This window comes from Clupea harengus, unplaced genomic scaffold (assembly GCF_900700415.2).
Source record: "Clupea harengus unplaced genomic scaffold, Ch_v2.0.2, whole genome shotgun sequence".
Lineage (NCBI taxonomy): Eukaryota > Metazoa > Chordata > Actinopteri > Clupeiformes > Clupeidae > Clupea > Clupea harengus.
In genome coordinates, this window is record NW_024880357.1 from 1 (window position 1) to 13,947 (window position 13,947).

The following is a 13,947-nucleotide window of genomic DNA, read 5'->3' on the forward strand; positions in this document are numbered from 1 at the left end:
CTGGTTAATGGTTGTTTGACAAAAAAGAGAAATATTTTCAAACATCCTATAAAAACAATGGCTAAGAAGCCCAAATAATTTCTGTTTGATTTAAAAAGAAAAGAAAAATGTTTTATTCAACCATACAATGGCTAAGAAGCCCAAATTCTGTTTAGATGGAATGCCCTGTTTCCAACTCTTTTGAGGTGTGGTTAGTTTGTGACTGCCATTTGGCAGTTCCTCAATACTCATTAGCACTGTTATGTCTCTGCAAACTGGCACTGTGCGTTCTTGTTGAAACGGATGCCGAGCACAGCACCATCAAAATGGAAATGAAAAATTGCCTTTGGGTCAGGTCTGTTCGTATACACACAATGTTAAAGCAGTGGTCCCAGGACCGACCGATTCAAGGGTCACACCCTTTGACCCTTTGATATGGTCAACCATGTCGATGGATGAGGTCTTAGCCGTGCACACATGGCATTCTGCTTGCTAAATCATTTTGTGATAACTCTATATATAATTCTACCAAAACATTTTCAGTCATTTGCGCAAGTTTATTTGAGGCATCACATTAGTGAATTTTTTTCATCTGGGGCAAAACTCCCATTTCACTGTAAACCTAATTATAAGTCCGGTATCCCTGAGCGTTGACAGACGATGGGCCGTTATGCAAGGAAATAATAATCATCATCATCATCTAAAAATAGTTAATCAGACCAACTGTGACCATGTGTGTGTTGGTAAAAGCCTGACCTAACTACCCCCTCACGGTCACGAAAAGAGTGATATCCCCCATCTGACTGGTTTCTTTCTGGATTTATTTTTAGCCAAGGACATTTAATTCCAAAGGTTTGTTTGTAGACAACCCTAGATTTATTGAGGAGTTATAAACCACACACACCTTGTTTTGACAGGTTGCACTGTTTCTTTCTTTCTATTAAAGGCAGGACAGGAGGGTTATTTGGATGTCTTCCACACCGAGCTGGAGGCCTTCAAGCGGAGAGTAAAAGAGTACACCATGAAGTCCAAACTGGAGACTCCCAAAGCCAGTGAAAAGCAGCCCCCCTCCCCCCGCTGTCGCTTGGATCCCAAAGAGGTTCTCGAGTCTTTGCCTCCGGTAGGATTTCCTGGAGAGTTCTAATATAGGGTTCTGTCTGTGGTGTTCTTGGAAAGTTCTGATATAGGGTTCTGTCTGTGGTGTGTTGGCTGTACTTTCAACGCCATCAAATGTTCGCTTCAATGAGCTTAAAATACACATACTTGCACACACACACACACAGGTATGCACACACACACTCGTACACACACACTTATGTATACATGTACACAGAGAGAGAGATATATATATATATATAGAAAGAGAGAGAGTAATGTAATGAATTTGGTCTGTGCAAAAGAGACCATTTTCACAAAGGATGTGTCATCTGATTTGGCTTGTTTACCCAAAACACAGGCCATTGGGCATTGTCTTCTGACTTGGAAAGTCAGACCAGTTGAGGTACAGTGGACACATACTTTGTTGTTAAGTTATATAAGTTATTACGCAGTGGTTTGGGATCAGTGTTCAAAAAGGGTATTAAAGGTGCTATGTGTGAATTTTTGTCCTATCCTGATCCCATCCGCTATTATAACAACTCTTTGTACCTCAAGGGGCTCCAGTGAGTCACTGTAGAAAACAGCAAAGCAAGACTGCAGTCACGTGCCCACACTGTCAGGAAGGGTGTTTTTACTCGTCAAAATCCCATATCAGAGGCTAATGAGCGTTAAAGTGTGTATTCATTTGTGGAGGAATCAAACACTCCATTTTTCAACTACAGAGCCTCAACCCATTTTCAGAGTGCCACACTGAATTTACTAATGGAACCAAGTGAGCATGGCTATTATGTAGTTGGTGTCAACCGGTAGCTCAGTAGCAACCCCTTCGGTTAACAATACTGGTTAGCCTATCAGCTAGCTCTAAAGTTCAAGTGCCTAAATGAAGCTACCTACAGGAGTTGGCTTGCCACGAAGTTAATGTAACATATAAATATCAACTGATGTTGATGGCCTTGACCCTTCACCACCTTCAGCCTCCGGCGAAGGGAGAGGAGGTAGGGGTGTACAAACGTAGTAATGCACTGCCCCCAATCTGCCTGGGGTGGGGAGTATGAAATCTTTTATGTTATGCCGGCAGCTAGTCAGGCTTACATATATCCCCTTTAACTTATGTTGCTTTGTTGTGTGTTGTCCCGTGTCAGGAGCTGAAGGCCGGACTACAGCTTCAGGACGTGCAGATCCTACAGAACATCCTCAGCACGATGAACCCACAGGTCAGGCCTGCCAGCTTCCACAGATGTACCATACCATTAAAATCCTTAAGTATCCTGAAGTTGAAATGTAACCTTCAGTAAACCCTGTAAGACTGGGGTTGCAAAAGAGCAAATTCTTGAGCCCGTCTGCTTCCTTAAACAGGAAATGGTGAAGTCACTGCACTCTAAGGAAGAGAGTTCCATGCCAAGTCTTTACAAAAGGGGGGCTGGGTATGAGGAGGGGGGGGGCGGGGGGACCCTTTCCTCCCACATTTAACAGAATATAGAGGGTGTAATGGAAAACCAGGATGAAGGCCAATGAGGGACGAGTGGCTCGGCCACAGGCAGTTACATAACAGCCGTAATCTCCTTTAGCAGGCAGTTAATCTAGGCGCAGATACTTCCTCCCCCCATGACAATGTAAAGCTGAATCACACCCTTTAACAGCCTGAGCTCTCTTGACTCGATTGATGAAGCGTGTGTGTGCGTGTGTACAGTATATACGTATGTGTGGAAGATGGGAAAGGAAACATCAAGTCAGGCTTATTGCATGTTAATTAGTATTCCAATCACAAATAAGAGTGCTCTCTTTCTTTATCTTCTCTGTCCTACCCATTTTTCTTACACATTCTCTCTTCCCTTTCCTTCTTACTCCCCTCGCCTCTCTCCACACATCACTCCGACCCGTTTCTTGACATGTCACCAGGTGGCAGAGTACCACGTGAGGCGTTGCCTGGAGGCGGGGCTGTGGACTAGCACTGAGCGACTGTTCAAAGACGACACCACAGAAGCAGACGACTGTCGCATGATGGAGACGTAGTATCGGATCTGAACACATACTCCAGCGCGTTCTCCTTTTATTTCTCATAGGATGCAAACGAATAGAAAAGAAAAGAAAAAAACACAAAACGGCACAAGGGTTTCAAGCGGAAGAGGATGGTGATTTAAGAAGAGTGCCGCAGTCCTCACAGACTATTTTCTTTGGTATTTGCGCCTGAATGTGTGCTGCACTTTATATTTGTTTGGAAGAAAAGAGCAAGTATTTTAAAGAACAAGAAAGCGGTATTTTTTTAGGCACTTGTTCTGTGCTTACGGTCATGTGGATTAACCGTGGGATGTGACGCCGAGTGTGCAAAGCAGCGGGCATTCTATGGAGATGAGGTTTTTTGAGATTTAGTCGGTACTACAAGGAGATGCCTTGAGATTTTTAATTTTATTTGCTATCTTTGTTATTCTTTGTTCTCTTTTTTTTTTGTGTGTGTGTGTGTGTTACTGCTCATTTTTCTCCATGGCTTTCTTATTTACGAGGGAAAGTATAACAAGAAATTAAGAAATGCTTATTTAAAAGCAGAAAAAACTGTCGGGCAGTACCGCATGCTATACTTCACTGCTCAGCAGCTGTGGTGACTCAGCGTGCAGTTTTAAACTCCTAGCTGAAGCTGCGGAGTCATGTCCCCACGTGATGCCTCGAGACTACAGCTGTAGCAGCAGCACCCCCTGCAACGTCACCACTTGCATGACTCAGCAGGACTGCACAGGCACTGGTGAAGGACTGCTTGGGGAGGTTGTGAATGTTGGCGGGCCCATCTCTGTCGCTGTCATGCACCGCGAGGAGCTGCCAAGCACTCGTAACACTGTGGAGTTTCGTGAAATGTGTCTGTAGCCTATCAGTTGTCCCAGTTAGACCAAGACAAGTTATCCTGATTCATTCAACCGAGGAAACTCAAACACATGAGCTCCTTCTGTCCAGCTGTTGTTTATTTCTTGGTTAGTTGTAGTGGCAAAGAGCTGTTAGAGATTCATCTCCATTCACGGCATACATTTTTTAGTTTTTTTTAAAGCCAGATTTGTTCAAAGGATCCAATATAAGCTGCTGTCAGATAAATTAAGCCAGTTAGTTTTTTTAAGACTCATGATGTGAACTTGCTCAAAGAAAAATAGGCTTTCGCTAGTGTACTTGCCATTACTATTAAGACCTGTCTTTCCAAAGACAATAAACTGCTCCCTGAAAACCTCAGTTTTTCAGGGATGAAATTGAGGGTAGCCCGATGTCCCTAATTGATTTACGTTTCCTCTTCAGAACAGAATGTCTTCATTATTTGTGGTAATTTCAAATGAGCCCTTGCAAGTGCTTGGCGATGCATGAAGCGTGGTCACATCTTAATGCAGACAGCAGGGCACTCTGGAAAAGATCTGGCTACAATGTGGCCATCAGGGTCCGATCAGGGCCAGATCAGTGCCATTGTCAGCTGCTATCAAACTAAGAGGTGACGTCTTGGTGTTTGCTGCACAACATGATGAAACATGGAGGCAACTTCAGCTGCTCAGTTTCTGCAGTGTTCATACGTCTCTCAGTAGTAGTGGCAGTGGCAGTGGGAGAGCCTGTTCCTATGCTAGACAGCTTAACAGGGTGTAGACGACTTTATTGCTGAATATCACTAAATACTCTTCTGTGGAAGACAGATTACTGCAATAAATATTAATACAAACAAGGTTTGGCGGTGTTTCGTAATTGATCAAAGAAGAGGCATTGGTCAAGATGAAAGAGCACAGGACCAGATGATGGTGTTCGACATATTCTATTTGTTGACGGTGTTGTCAAGGAGACAGAATTTATTTTAAATTTTTTCAAATAAGTATTTATTGAAAATAAAAGATATTCTAAAATACCTCTTGATGGAGTGTCACATTTTACACTGAAATAGAACGGTCGCTGTGACATTTTGGGCAGTTATACAATGTGACATTGACATGTTTCTTCTATCTTTGTACAGGGTACAAGGGCATACAAGAGTTGATCACAAAAAATTTAATTTAACAAACATGGACTTCCTTTTCTCAATGTGCGTCTCCACTTAAGTACAAATAACTTGATCCCTTTTTAAACTGTAGTATTACATTCTTTACTATAAAACCCTTTAATTTCATTTAAAGACTGGTGATTGATACCAAAAACCTTATTTCAAGGCATTCTGTGTGCAATGCTGACTTAAGGTTGCATATCTATAAGACTATAATCGGTAGGAATAAACCATTGTTTAGACAAAAAGAGCTATAGTAATTAAACACTTACCACTTACTACCAAAAACACCTCTATTATTATCAATTAGAGTGCCACACCCAACTAAAAGCAGTGCAGCTAGATATACTGCTCCTAGAGGCTATGGATGCTAAGGCAGAATCATTGCGCTCATTAAAGGATTGTTAAGCATAGCGTGCAAGTGAGCAGCATGGCAATTCAAAGTTTTTGCTACAATTTTCCTATATTAGAGGTGCAGTATGTAGAATTTTGTGGCATCCAGCGGTGATCTCTCCATTTCCAAATGTGTAGGAGAAGCTACGGTGGCTGTAAGGTGACATGAAAAAGTGAAAGGGCCTCTAGTGCCAGTGTTTTGGTTTGCCCGTTCTTTATAAACATGGTGGACTCCACAGAAGAGGACCCACTCCCTATATAGATACAAAGGGCTCATTCTAAGATAAAGAAAACACACCGATTTGTAGTTACAGGTGATTATACACTAGTGAATTATGAATACTATGTTCCATTCCTGCTACTAGACCACCCTAAATCCTACATACTGCACCTTTAAGAGAAATGTGATTCACATTTGAAAACTACTACCATGAACACTGTAAAAGTTGGTTTTATATTAAAACAACCCAACTAGGTCTGAGGTCCCTAGTCCAATGTATATGTAATTCCCCACCCCACCCCCACCACCATAGGTCATAGGTCATGAAATACCTTTAATAATTTAAATACTTTTAAATTCACCAAATCATCTTCAGCTGCGCTGTGGCTCCGTAAAGGAAGGTTTGGACTGGTACAAGGTTCCTGTTCAGGCACTGTGGCTGTATAGGCAGTGAGTCAGTGGTTTGGACCCTTTCATCCAGAGACTTTTGGGAAACTAAAGCTGCCAGAATGCTTCCAAGTAGAGAGAGTATGTGTTGTGCTCATGCAAAAAGGCCTCACACTGTTTGACTGCGTAACAAGAGAACACAAAGCCTGTCTGTCTAGCAGACCCTTTACCAATACCTGCACCTCAAAGGTGCACTCTGAGAGAAAGTCTCAACATAGACACAGAGAAGGCAATGCACTCAACTACCTAATATTCAGAATGAAACAGTCAGGAATGAGGTACAATGTAGTACAAGGAATCTGCATTCTCTGAGTAGACTAACAGTTACACCACATTAACAGTTATTACTTATTGTAGCATGAACCAAACCAATGGTTTAATTACCCATGTTCAAAACGGCATGTTGCAATAAATAATACTCCCATTAAAGGTCACCTGTGTGACTTACAGAGACCTCATTACAGCCACCTTACAGTCACCATCAGTGTTTTCTTTTTAATTAAGTTGTTTACTCTGTCCCTCGCTGGTGGCCTGAACCAGAGGAGTCTAGCTGGGGCTAGTTTTTCCCCGCAGCTGCTTGGCCTCCAGAGGACGAGGGGATTTTCCTGGCCAGGAAAGCCTGGACGTGGGGCCAGATCTTGTTGGTTTCGGTTCCTGAGAACGTCTCCAGCACGCCTTTACTCCTGAGACCACAAAGAGGTTTTGGGTCATTTTTCTCAGTAAGACTGACTTTTGTGTCTGAGTTCATGACCCAACTGCTGTTACTGATGTGCAGTATTGAGTTCCTGCATACATGCATGTTTACACAGGAAATATCAGAGCTTCTCCTATTATGTAACCATACAAGCATTAAGAGCCAATGCAGAGGGAGATATACCCTACAGACAGTGAGTTGAATGAAATGTTCAGACACAAATAAGAAAATCAGCAACCATTCCAGTTCAGTATGTAGTCTTAGTAGTTGACTGTATCCTATAACCACATAGGGTGTATTCACAAATCTAAGTTTGCACGTTTTTGCAGGTACAATTTTTATATCATTCAACCAACCATCATTAGATGCAAAGCCTTAAGAAATAATACTAAAAAGATCAAATCATATGAAGAACCACATGAATTGTCAGAAGTGGCTACCTGTAGTACTCCAGAACAGGTTGCGTCTGATGCTCATAGCCTTTCAGTCTTCTGGTGACGGTATCAGGTGTGTCATCATCTCTCTGGGTCAAGGCCTCTCCTGTGACATCATCAATGCCCTGGATTTAACATGGAATAAGAGGTCTGCAGTTAAGGGCGCAGTCTAGTATTTGATGTAAAATATTAAAAGTGAAGAATATAAGTCTAAAACACTACATAGAGAACATGAACAGCTGCTTAGAAGTTACTACTCACACGGTTGTTAGGGAGATCTGGATACAGAATGCTCCTGGTTCTATGCACACCTTCCCCTTAAGTACACATTTATTGCTCCATCTGGCCTAATAATTACCCCCATAGATAAGAGGTTTCTCAAGATGAGAATCACACATTAACAACCAAAATGGAGGGAGTTCTCACCCAAATTTGGGGTGGACCCCCTCCAAAGAGAGATACCTTTGCACTCTCACAGAGACCAGAATGATCAGGTCTCTGATATTGAGGTTTTAATTAATATATACAGCTGTAAAACTGAGACCATTTTCCCACTCAGATTGAGACCATTAAAATGAGTTCAAACATTATACAGAAATCATCTTCCAAGTTCCAATATAACATTTCAGTTCAACACTCTTACATTAATTTCTCTGTCCCTAGTTCACCTCAGCACGGAAAAGTACGGAGAGAGAACCAGAGACAGAGGTCTGAGATAATAATAATAATAATAATTCATTTATTTTTATAGCGCTTTTCTGAATACCCAAAGTCGCTTTACAAGTGTGAGGACAAGCAAAACAAGACAACAGTAAAATATAAAAGACAAAGGATCGAACAAAACAAACAAACAGAACATTTTAGAAAGAAAAGCTAACATATAAGTCTAATAGTGGAGGGGAGGGAGCAGGGGATGTTCAGGTGAAGGCGAGGTTGAAAAGGTGAGTTTTGAGGGATTGTTTAAATAGTGCTATGTTGGGAGCCAAACGGATGGGGAGAGGGAGGTCATTCCAGAGGGAGGGTGCAGCAGCAGAGAAGGCCCTGTCACCCCAGGTCTGGCGCTTAGTCCTGATGGTTTTAAGAGTGTTTGCGCCGGCGGACCTGAGGCAACGGGTAGGGGCGTGGAGGGGGAGGAGGTCAGAAAGGTAGGGAGGGGCCAGGTTATTTAGGGCTTTGAAGGTAGTGAGTAGTATTTTGAAGTTAATTCTGTGTTTGACCGGGAGCCAGTGGAGGTTTTGGCTGAGATAAGAGTCTCTGCAGGGGGGTGAGAATTTCAACAATTGCGACAGCCTCTGGGCAAGGTTTGTTGGGGTCACAATAGACTAGCACCTAACCACCGACAAATTAGTAGTTAACCAGGTTTTTCCCGTTCCAAAAGGTCCATTCCTGACATCTGTGATTTTCCCTTGGCAAACTACTTCACACCCCATTACCGACCACAGGTAAATCATTAAACGGAAGGTAATACCCTCTTGTCTACCCAGTTTGTCAGTGGCTTCCTTCCACGCTCCACTTCCTTCTGCACTGACTCTGTTTATCCTTCCAACAATAATCTCCCCCCGGAGCTGCCAAGATGTCTGTTTGCTCTGGTTTAATGACAAGGATGAGTGCAAAGGTCTGCACTCACATCTCATCTGTAAACAAACAAACGCTCCAGTGTTCTTAACCCATCCACGTAACCCACCTGGATCTCATCTTAGGATAATGGCTGGCGTGGCACATTTCCGTTCTGAGAGCTTTTTCAGTCCTTTTGAGTTGCCTGTGTTTATGGTGGCACACTAGCAGAGAGACCATGGGCTGGCACATAAAAGTGACACTCAAGTACGAGATGTTCTTCAGATGCGATCGATGACTAAGCAACAAGACATCTGCACCTTGTTTATGTGTCTTTGTCTGGGAGTCAGTTTTTTCTCTTTTGAAACAATAGTTTAAATGGGCCAGGTCAAGCCTCTCAGCCACCCACCCCCGTGCATTTCAGTTTTACATTCGTCCTGAGCTCGATGGCACGAGCCAATAAGAGGTGGGAGATTAAAATATAAATGTGGGGCATGTTTGGTCTAGCGGGGGACTTACCGGGACTGTGGGGGGGTTAAAGTGGGTGTTGTAGACGCGACCGCTCGCGAGATGCACCCAACGGGAGGTGAGGCGGTCTTTGATGGTCACGAAAGGCACGTTCAGGTTGATGACAGTGTCCACGTTGCAAACGCTTTCCAGCGACTCGGCCTGGGACACTGTCCGAGGGAAGCCTGGCAGGGGAGAGTAAGAGAGGCCCCTAAGAGAGGTTCTTCCCACGGGTGCATCCCCCTCCCCCCTCCGCTGCACCCCTGTTATAGAACTCTTTTGGCATAACTCCAGAGCAGAGCTGTGGTGAAAGAACAGTGTAGCCCTGCACAGCATTGGAGTAGATCTCTCAATGCAGACCACACAAAAGTCCCTTCTGTTCAAGCAATGCAAGAACACTCTGATGGGAGACTGGAGGAATCTTGAAAAACCTTAATTTGATAAGCTCAGTTGCAATGTGACAATGACAACATGACAACAGCATGACAGCAACAGCTTGATAGTTTAAACTGTGCCAAATAGCTACTTGATCCACAAATATAAATGCATGTGACAAAGGACAGCAAAGGTAGTAGGGGGAAGGAGCTTGTTTTTACCATCTAGCAGCCAGCTGCTTTGCTCTATGTTGCGCAGGTTTGATAGGATGAGACGGGAAATTACATCATCAGGCACTAACTGACCCTGGTCGATGCAGGACTTCATGAGAAGCCCCAACTCTGTTCCAGAAATCAAGGAATGGAAAGATTCATTAGGGAAATGGACATAGTTATTTACACACATCAAGTGAATTCCAATGCATAACAACTTTCAGTGAGATGAAATACTGTATTGTCATATCCTCATTGTATAGTGGAATGAAATACTGTACATTTGCAACAGTGCAACAGCCACTTGTGAGTCAAGGCTGTTTTGGTATAAATTTCTTTGTGAGTGGTAAATAGTTAAATTTGGCCAGAACCAAGTGACTACGTCATGACCTCTATTTTCCAAGAAAAGGCCAGTGCAAACAATGCAAGACTTGAGTCTGGTGAAATCTACAGTGAATTGGAATATCTTAATGTCCCAGTGTTTTTTCATGTGCTGCTGTGGTTCACTGTTTTGCTGCGAGGTTTGGGTGTTACGCAGTGAAGGTCAGGGTGTTTTTTTTTCCACTTTCTTATCAGAAACCAGAGAATATACAGCCTGTCTTGTGACCCAGGATAAAGTCCTCTCAGATATGAGCTTTCCCAGCGGCAGCTCTTTTTATGTTCATGCTATTATGCGTCTGGTGATTATTGGTCGGTTTCACGTGTGTTAGTTAGTTCTGTTTAAAAAAAGAAAAACTCATGAAAACATTTATAATCTTACAATTCCATGCAAGTAACTGATAATGGACTCCACGGGAATCTGCATGTAGAATAATGTATACAAGTCAAAAGGTGTGCTTGCACCATTATTTTTGCCTGGGTTTCCAAAGTCCACTATCCCTTTCTACTCACACAGACCTGCAGATTTGTATGTAGTAAGGAGTGTGAAGCTCACGCAAGGGAGCCAACTCTGAGCCACCTCGTTCAAGAAAACAGAAAGTTCTCAGAATCAGTCAGAATAGGCTATAGGCGTAAAACGCAAAGACCGATCATTTCTTCCAACTCAACGGCAGAATTCCAATACAGATCAGTCTTCTCTGCCATAGCATCACAGTGCGACGATGCACATTCCTCACGTAGTACACGTTCGGCGCAGCGGGGAGAAATGTCAAAGGGCATATATTCCTCAGGATCAAAATGTATTTAGAAAACAGCTGGCCTGGTATATGGGAAAGTAACATTGTGGTATTATGCTCAATTCAACAAAACCATACCAGAGGGTTTGCCAACAGAGATCTCAATATGCTTACTATGAGAAAGAATTGTCCAGTTATTATGGGGGCATTCACTGGGGGGGCGTCCACTAGTCTTGATAATCGACAAGATGCTGTAGGCCTATGTGTATGACGTGATTGTTTATCTTGACCCGAACCCCAAGTTCTGAAGTTATAATGCAAAACGTCATTACATTTGCACATTACGTTAAAGGTGAACATCAGGAGTCGGTCATTATAAAATCCGATTTCAGAACCCATTGCTCTTTTTAGCCACACAGTTTATATATATAAACAATTTTGCAATATATATATGCAGAATTGAGGAAATTGACATCAAGCACACTTCTGCTTTAAGGATCGTGACCTTCTGATTGTACCTCAACATATAGTGCAAGGTGCAAACAACACGATAAACTCGCAGGTAGGTTGCACACAATCAGATGAAATTGATGGTAGCTGACCTCTTTGAATAGCCCACACGCAAATGATGTCTAAAACTCGACTTGACTAAACTTGGTGTTATGAAAAGTTTGGCAGGCACATGATTCATTTCGACATTGCACCAACCCCGTATCATGTTCTTCCACATTCTCTGAAAAGACATTAGGGCTAACGTTTCTAAAAACACAAAATTAGATTTCTGCAGTTATTTTGCATGATGCAATCCCATTAGAATAACTTACAGTAAACCATGGCAACTTCGTTGTTCTTATACGACATTTGGTTAACTGAAACATTAGTCACTATTTCGTACAGCACTGTTAACGCCTTACCTGTTTTTGCTTCGATGTTCGTCCTCAGTATGTCCCCGCTTGAAATATGCTTTAGTCCAAAACTTTTAGTTATGCGGTCGGATACTGTGCCTTTCCCGGAGCCAGGTGGTCCCATTATTACCGCACGAAATACCGTGCGCAAAACCATTTTCAAAACCTTCTTGCAAATCTAGATAATAACAATGAACGTGTGCTACTTAAAGCATACTCGTTTATTTCCAACAAAACCCTCTATATGTACAGAAAAGCTATTTTATTCAAATACTGGCATGCCTTGTCAGGACTGTCTGTCTGCAAACTGTTCTGCTCATCCTCTTGGTCTTACAAATAAGCTTTCCTCTCCGATACATCACCGATGCGAATGGAAGAGGAGGAGGAACACTCAGGAAGTTCACGACAAATGTACTCTACGTCCACCGTGTACTCAGGGGCACATGAGGACACATCTGATCGTGAAGTGAGCAATGCACTATGCAATGACTGTGGAAAATACTTAAAAAGCAAGTGTATCATATAGGTTATTAACTCTATTTCTTATATAACGTTGTTATGTAATACGTGTGTTGATGGGTTAAATGCTGTGGCCTACATCTCCGTTTGATTAATCCTCTGGTATGGTTCACCGGCGTTCAGTAGAGCCTTGGCTATGCGTACTGATGTCGATTTTTAAGCAACCATGCAGCGTTTTTTTTTTTTTTTTTAAAAGAATACAAAATTAGAGTAGCATACGTGCCAATATAGTGTATCACCCTCTATAGCCTCATTTGAGATGACACCATCACGTTGTTACAGTAATAGTTTACCTACCGCATAGTGGTGCGTAATGACCGCTGCATGAAGTGAGAGAATGAGAAAGAATGAAGAGAAATAACAATATATTTTCCGTATATATAATCATATGAAACTAAATACTAAATAGCCCACATCCTCTAGTTGGAAGCAGCATATGGGAGAGGCACACCGTGTGGATGTGGACTATTTCCCTCACGATGCCATTGAAGACATCGCTGTAAAATTATTACGGATCAGCAGCAATAGTTAGTGATTATACAGTGGCTTCTGGTCAAGTAGCCTTTGAAACATTTCAAAGAGGTTGAAACAAAAGATTACACGTACCCAATGTTTAAATATTGTGTCTTATTGGATTTTTTTCAGGATCAGCATCTTGCCAAGAGAATGTCGTGACGTAGAAAACCCTACTCAATTGCGCCCCCGCTAGACAAAAAAGACATTACATCAAAACAAAACATTACATTGACAGGTCTAAGGTACCATGAGGTCTGTCATTCTGCAAGATGCCATTGCCTAAATGTATCAGCTTCTACTGAGAGCCACTGAATTGTATATTCCATATTGGACAGAATGCATCCTACAAATCCGTATAAATAGAAGGTATCTGATAATACCTCAGGAAATAGTCTTTAGTCTCTGTGTGTCTATGCCTGGCATATGCCTGGCATACAGATATAGGCCTATATGAGGTTCCATTATTAAATACCTGAAGTTAAGAAAAATAAGGCCAAAAAGGAATTATTCACCTGTATGGATTTATGTAAAGCAGCCATGCAAAATAAAATGCTACTTGCTTTTTTTTAGTTTGAACCTTCATTATGTGAAAGAATGGCTTAATAAAGGAAGAGTAGTTTATAACAGTGACTTTGTCAATATTGATTGATTAGGGAATATAAATGTGTCATATATGATGGATGTATACATTGTTATTTGATTGAAGTGTGACTCCCCTTGTCATTGTCATTCTGACTAGATCATAATTCAACACAGCAGGATCTCTGTCTCTCTATGTCACTAGCTGACACTTTACAGAGACAGTTTGAGGATTGATTAGGTTGGGGCATAGCAGGGGTGTGAGAATTGACTGATAGACACTTTGTTTAAAAAAAAAAAAAACTTGAGTAAAACAAAGCAAGGCAAAACCCCCTTGATGTGGGGATTGTAAGTGATAAGAACAGTGGGTCTCAACTAACAACCAGCATCAGGTCTATGCCACCCT

General features: G+C 42.1%; 2 protein-coding genes across 4 annotated transcripts; one reads left to right on the forward strand and one right to left on the reverse strand.

The window, feature by feature from the left end:
• Positions 1-866: 866 nt before the first annotated feature.
• LOC122131974 (hsp90 co-chaperone Cdc37-like 1) lies at positions 867-4,762 on the forward strand (the record flags this gene model as incomplete). Its single annotated transcript, XM_042706702.1, has 3 exons — positions 867-1,099; positions 2,220-2,291; positions 2,977-4,762. Coding segments are annotated over 3 exons (419 nt in total), but the record flags the coding sequence as incomplete, so codon positions are not given.
• A 129-nt stretch (positions 4,763-4,891) lies between these two features.
• On the reverse strand, positions 4,892-13,077 carry ak3 (adenylate kinase 3). Of its 3 annotated transcripts, none has more exons than XM_042706700.1 (5): positions 13,053-13,077; positions 9,917-10,036; positions 9,333-9,505; positions 7,266-7,384; positions 4,892-6,814 (listed from the first exon to the last, which is right to left on the reverse strand). In XM_042706700.1, exons 2-5 carry the CDS (start codon positions 10,020-10,022, stop codon positions 6,688-6,690), a joined length of 525 nt encoding a protein of 174 aa, XP_042562634.1. In that variant the 5' UTR covers positions 10,023-10,036; positions 13,053-13,077; the 3' UTR covers positions 4,892-6,687. The 3 variants fall into 3 exon arrangements, with proteins under 3 accessions (XP_042562634.1, XP_042562635.1, XP_042562633.1); XM_042706701.1 differs by lacking the exon at positions 13,053-13,077 and adding an exon at positions 12,744-12,798; XM_042706699.1 differs by lacking the exon at positions 13,053-13,077 and adding an exon at positions 11,937-12,699.
• Between the last annotated feature and the right edge of the window lie 870 nt (positions 13,078-13,947).

Coding starts and splice junctions, on each gene's coding strand:
- ak3 (XM_042706699.1), bottom strand. CDS start 12,084: ATGGTTTTGCGCACGGTATTTCGTGCGGTAATAATGGGACCACCTGGC. Junction 10,037..11,936: donor GAACATCGAAGCAAAAACAG/GTAAGGCGTTAA, acceptor TTTCTGGAACAG/AGTTGGGGCTTCTCATGAAG. Junction 7,385..9,332: donor TTAACCCCCCCACAGTCCCG/GTAAGTCCCCCG, acceptor TGTTAAATCCAG/GGCATTGATGATGTCACAGG.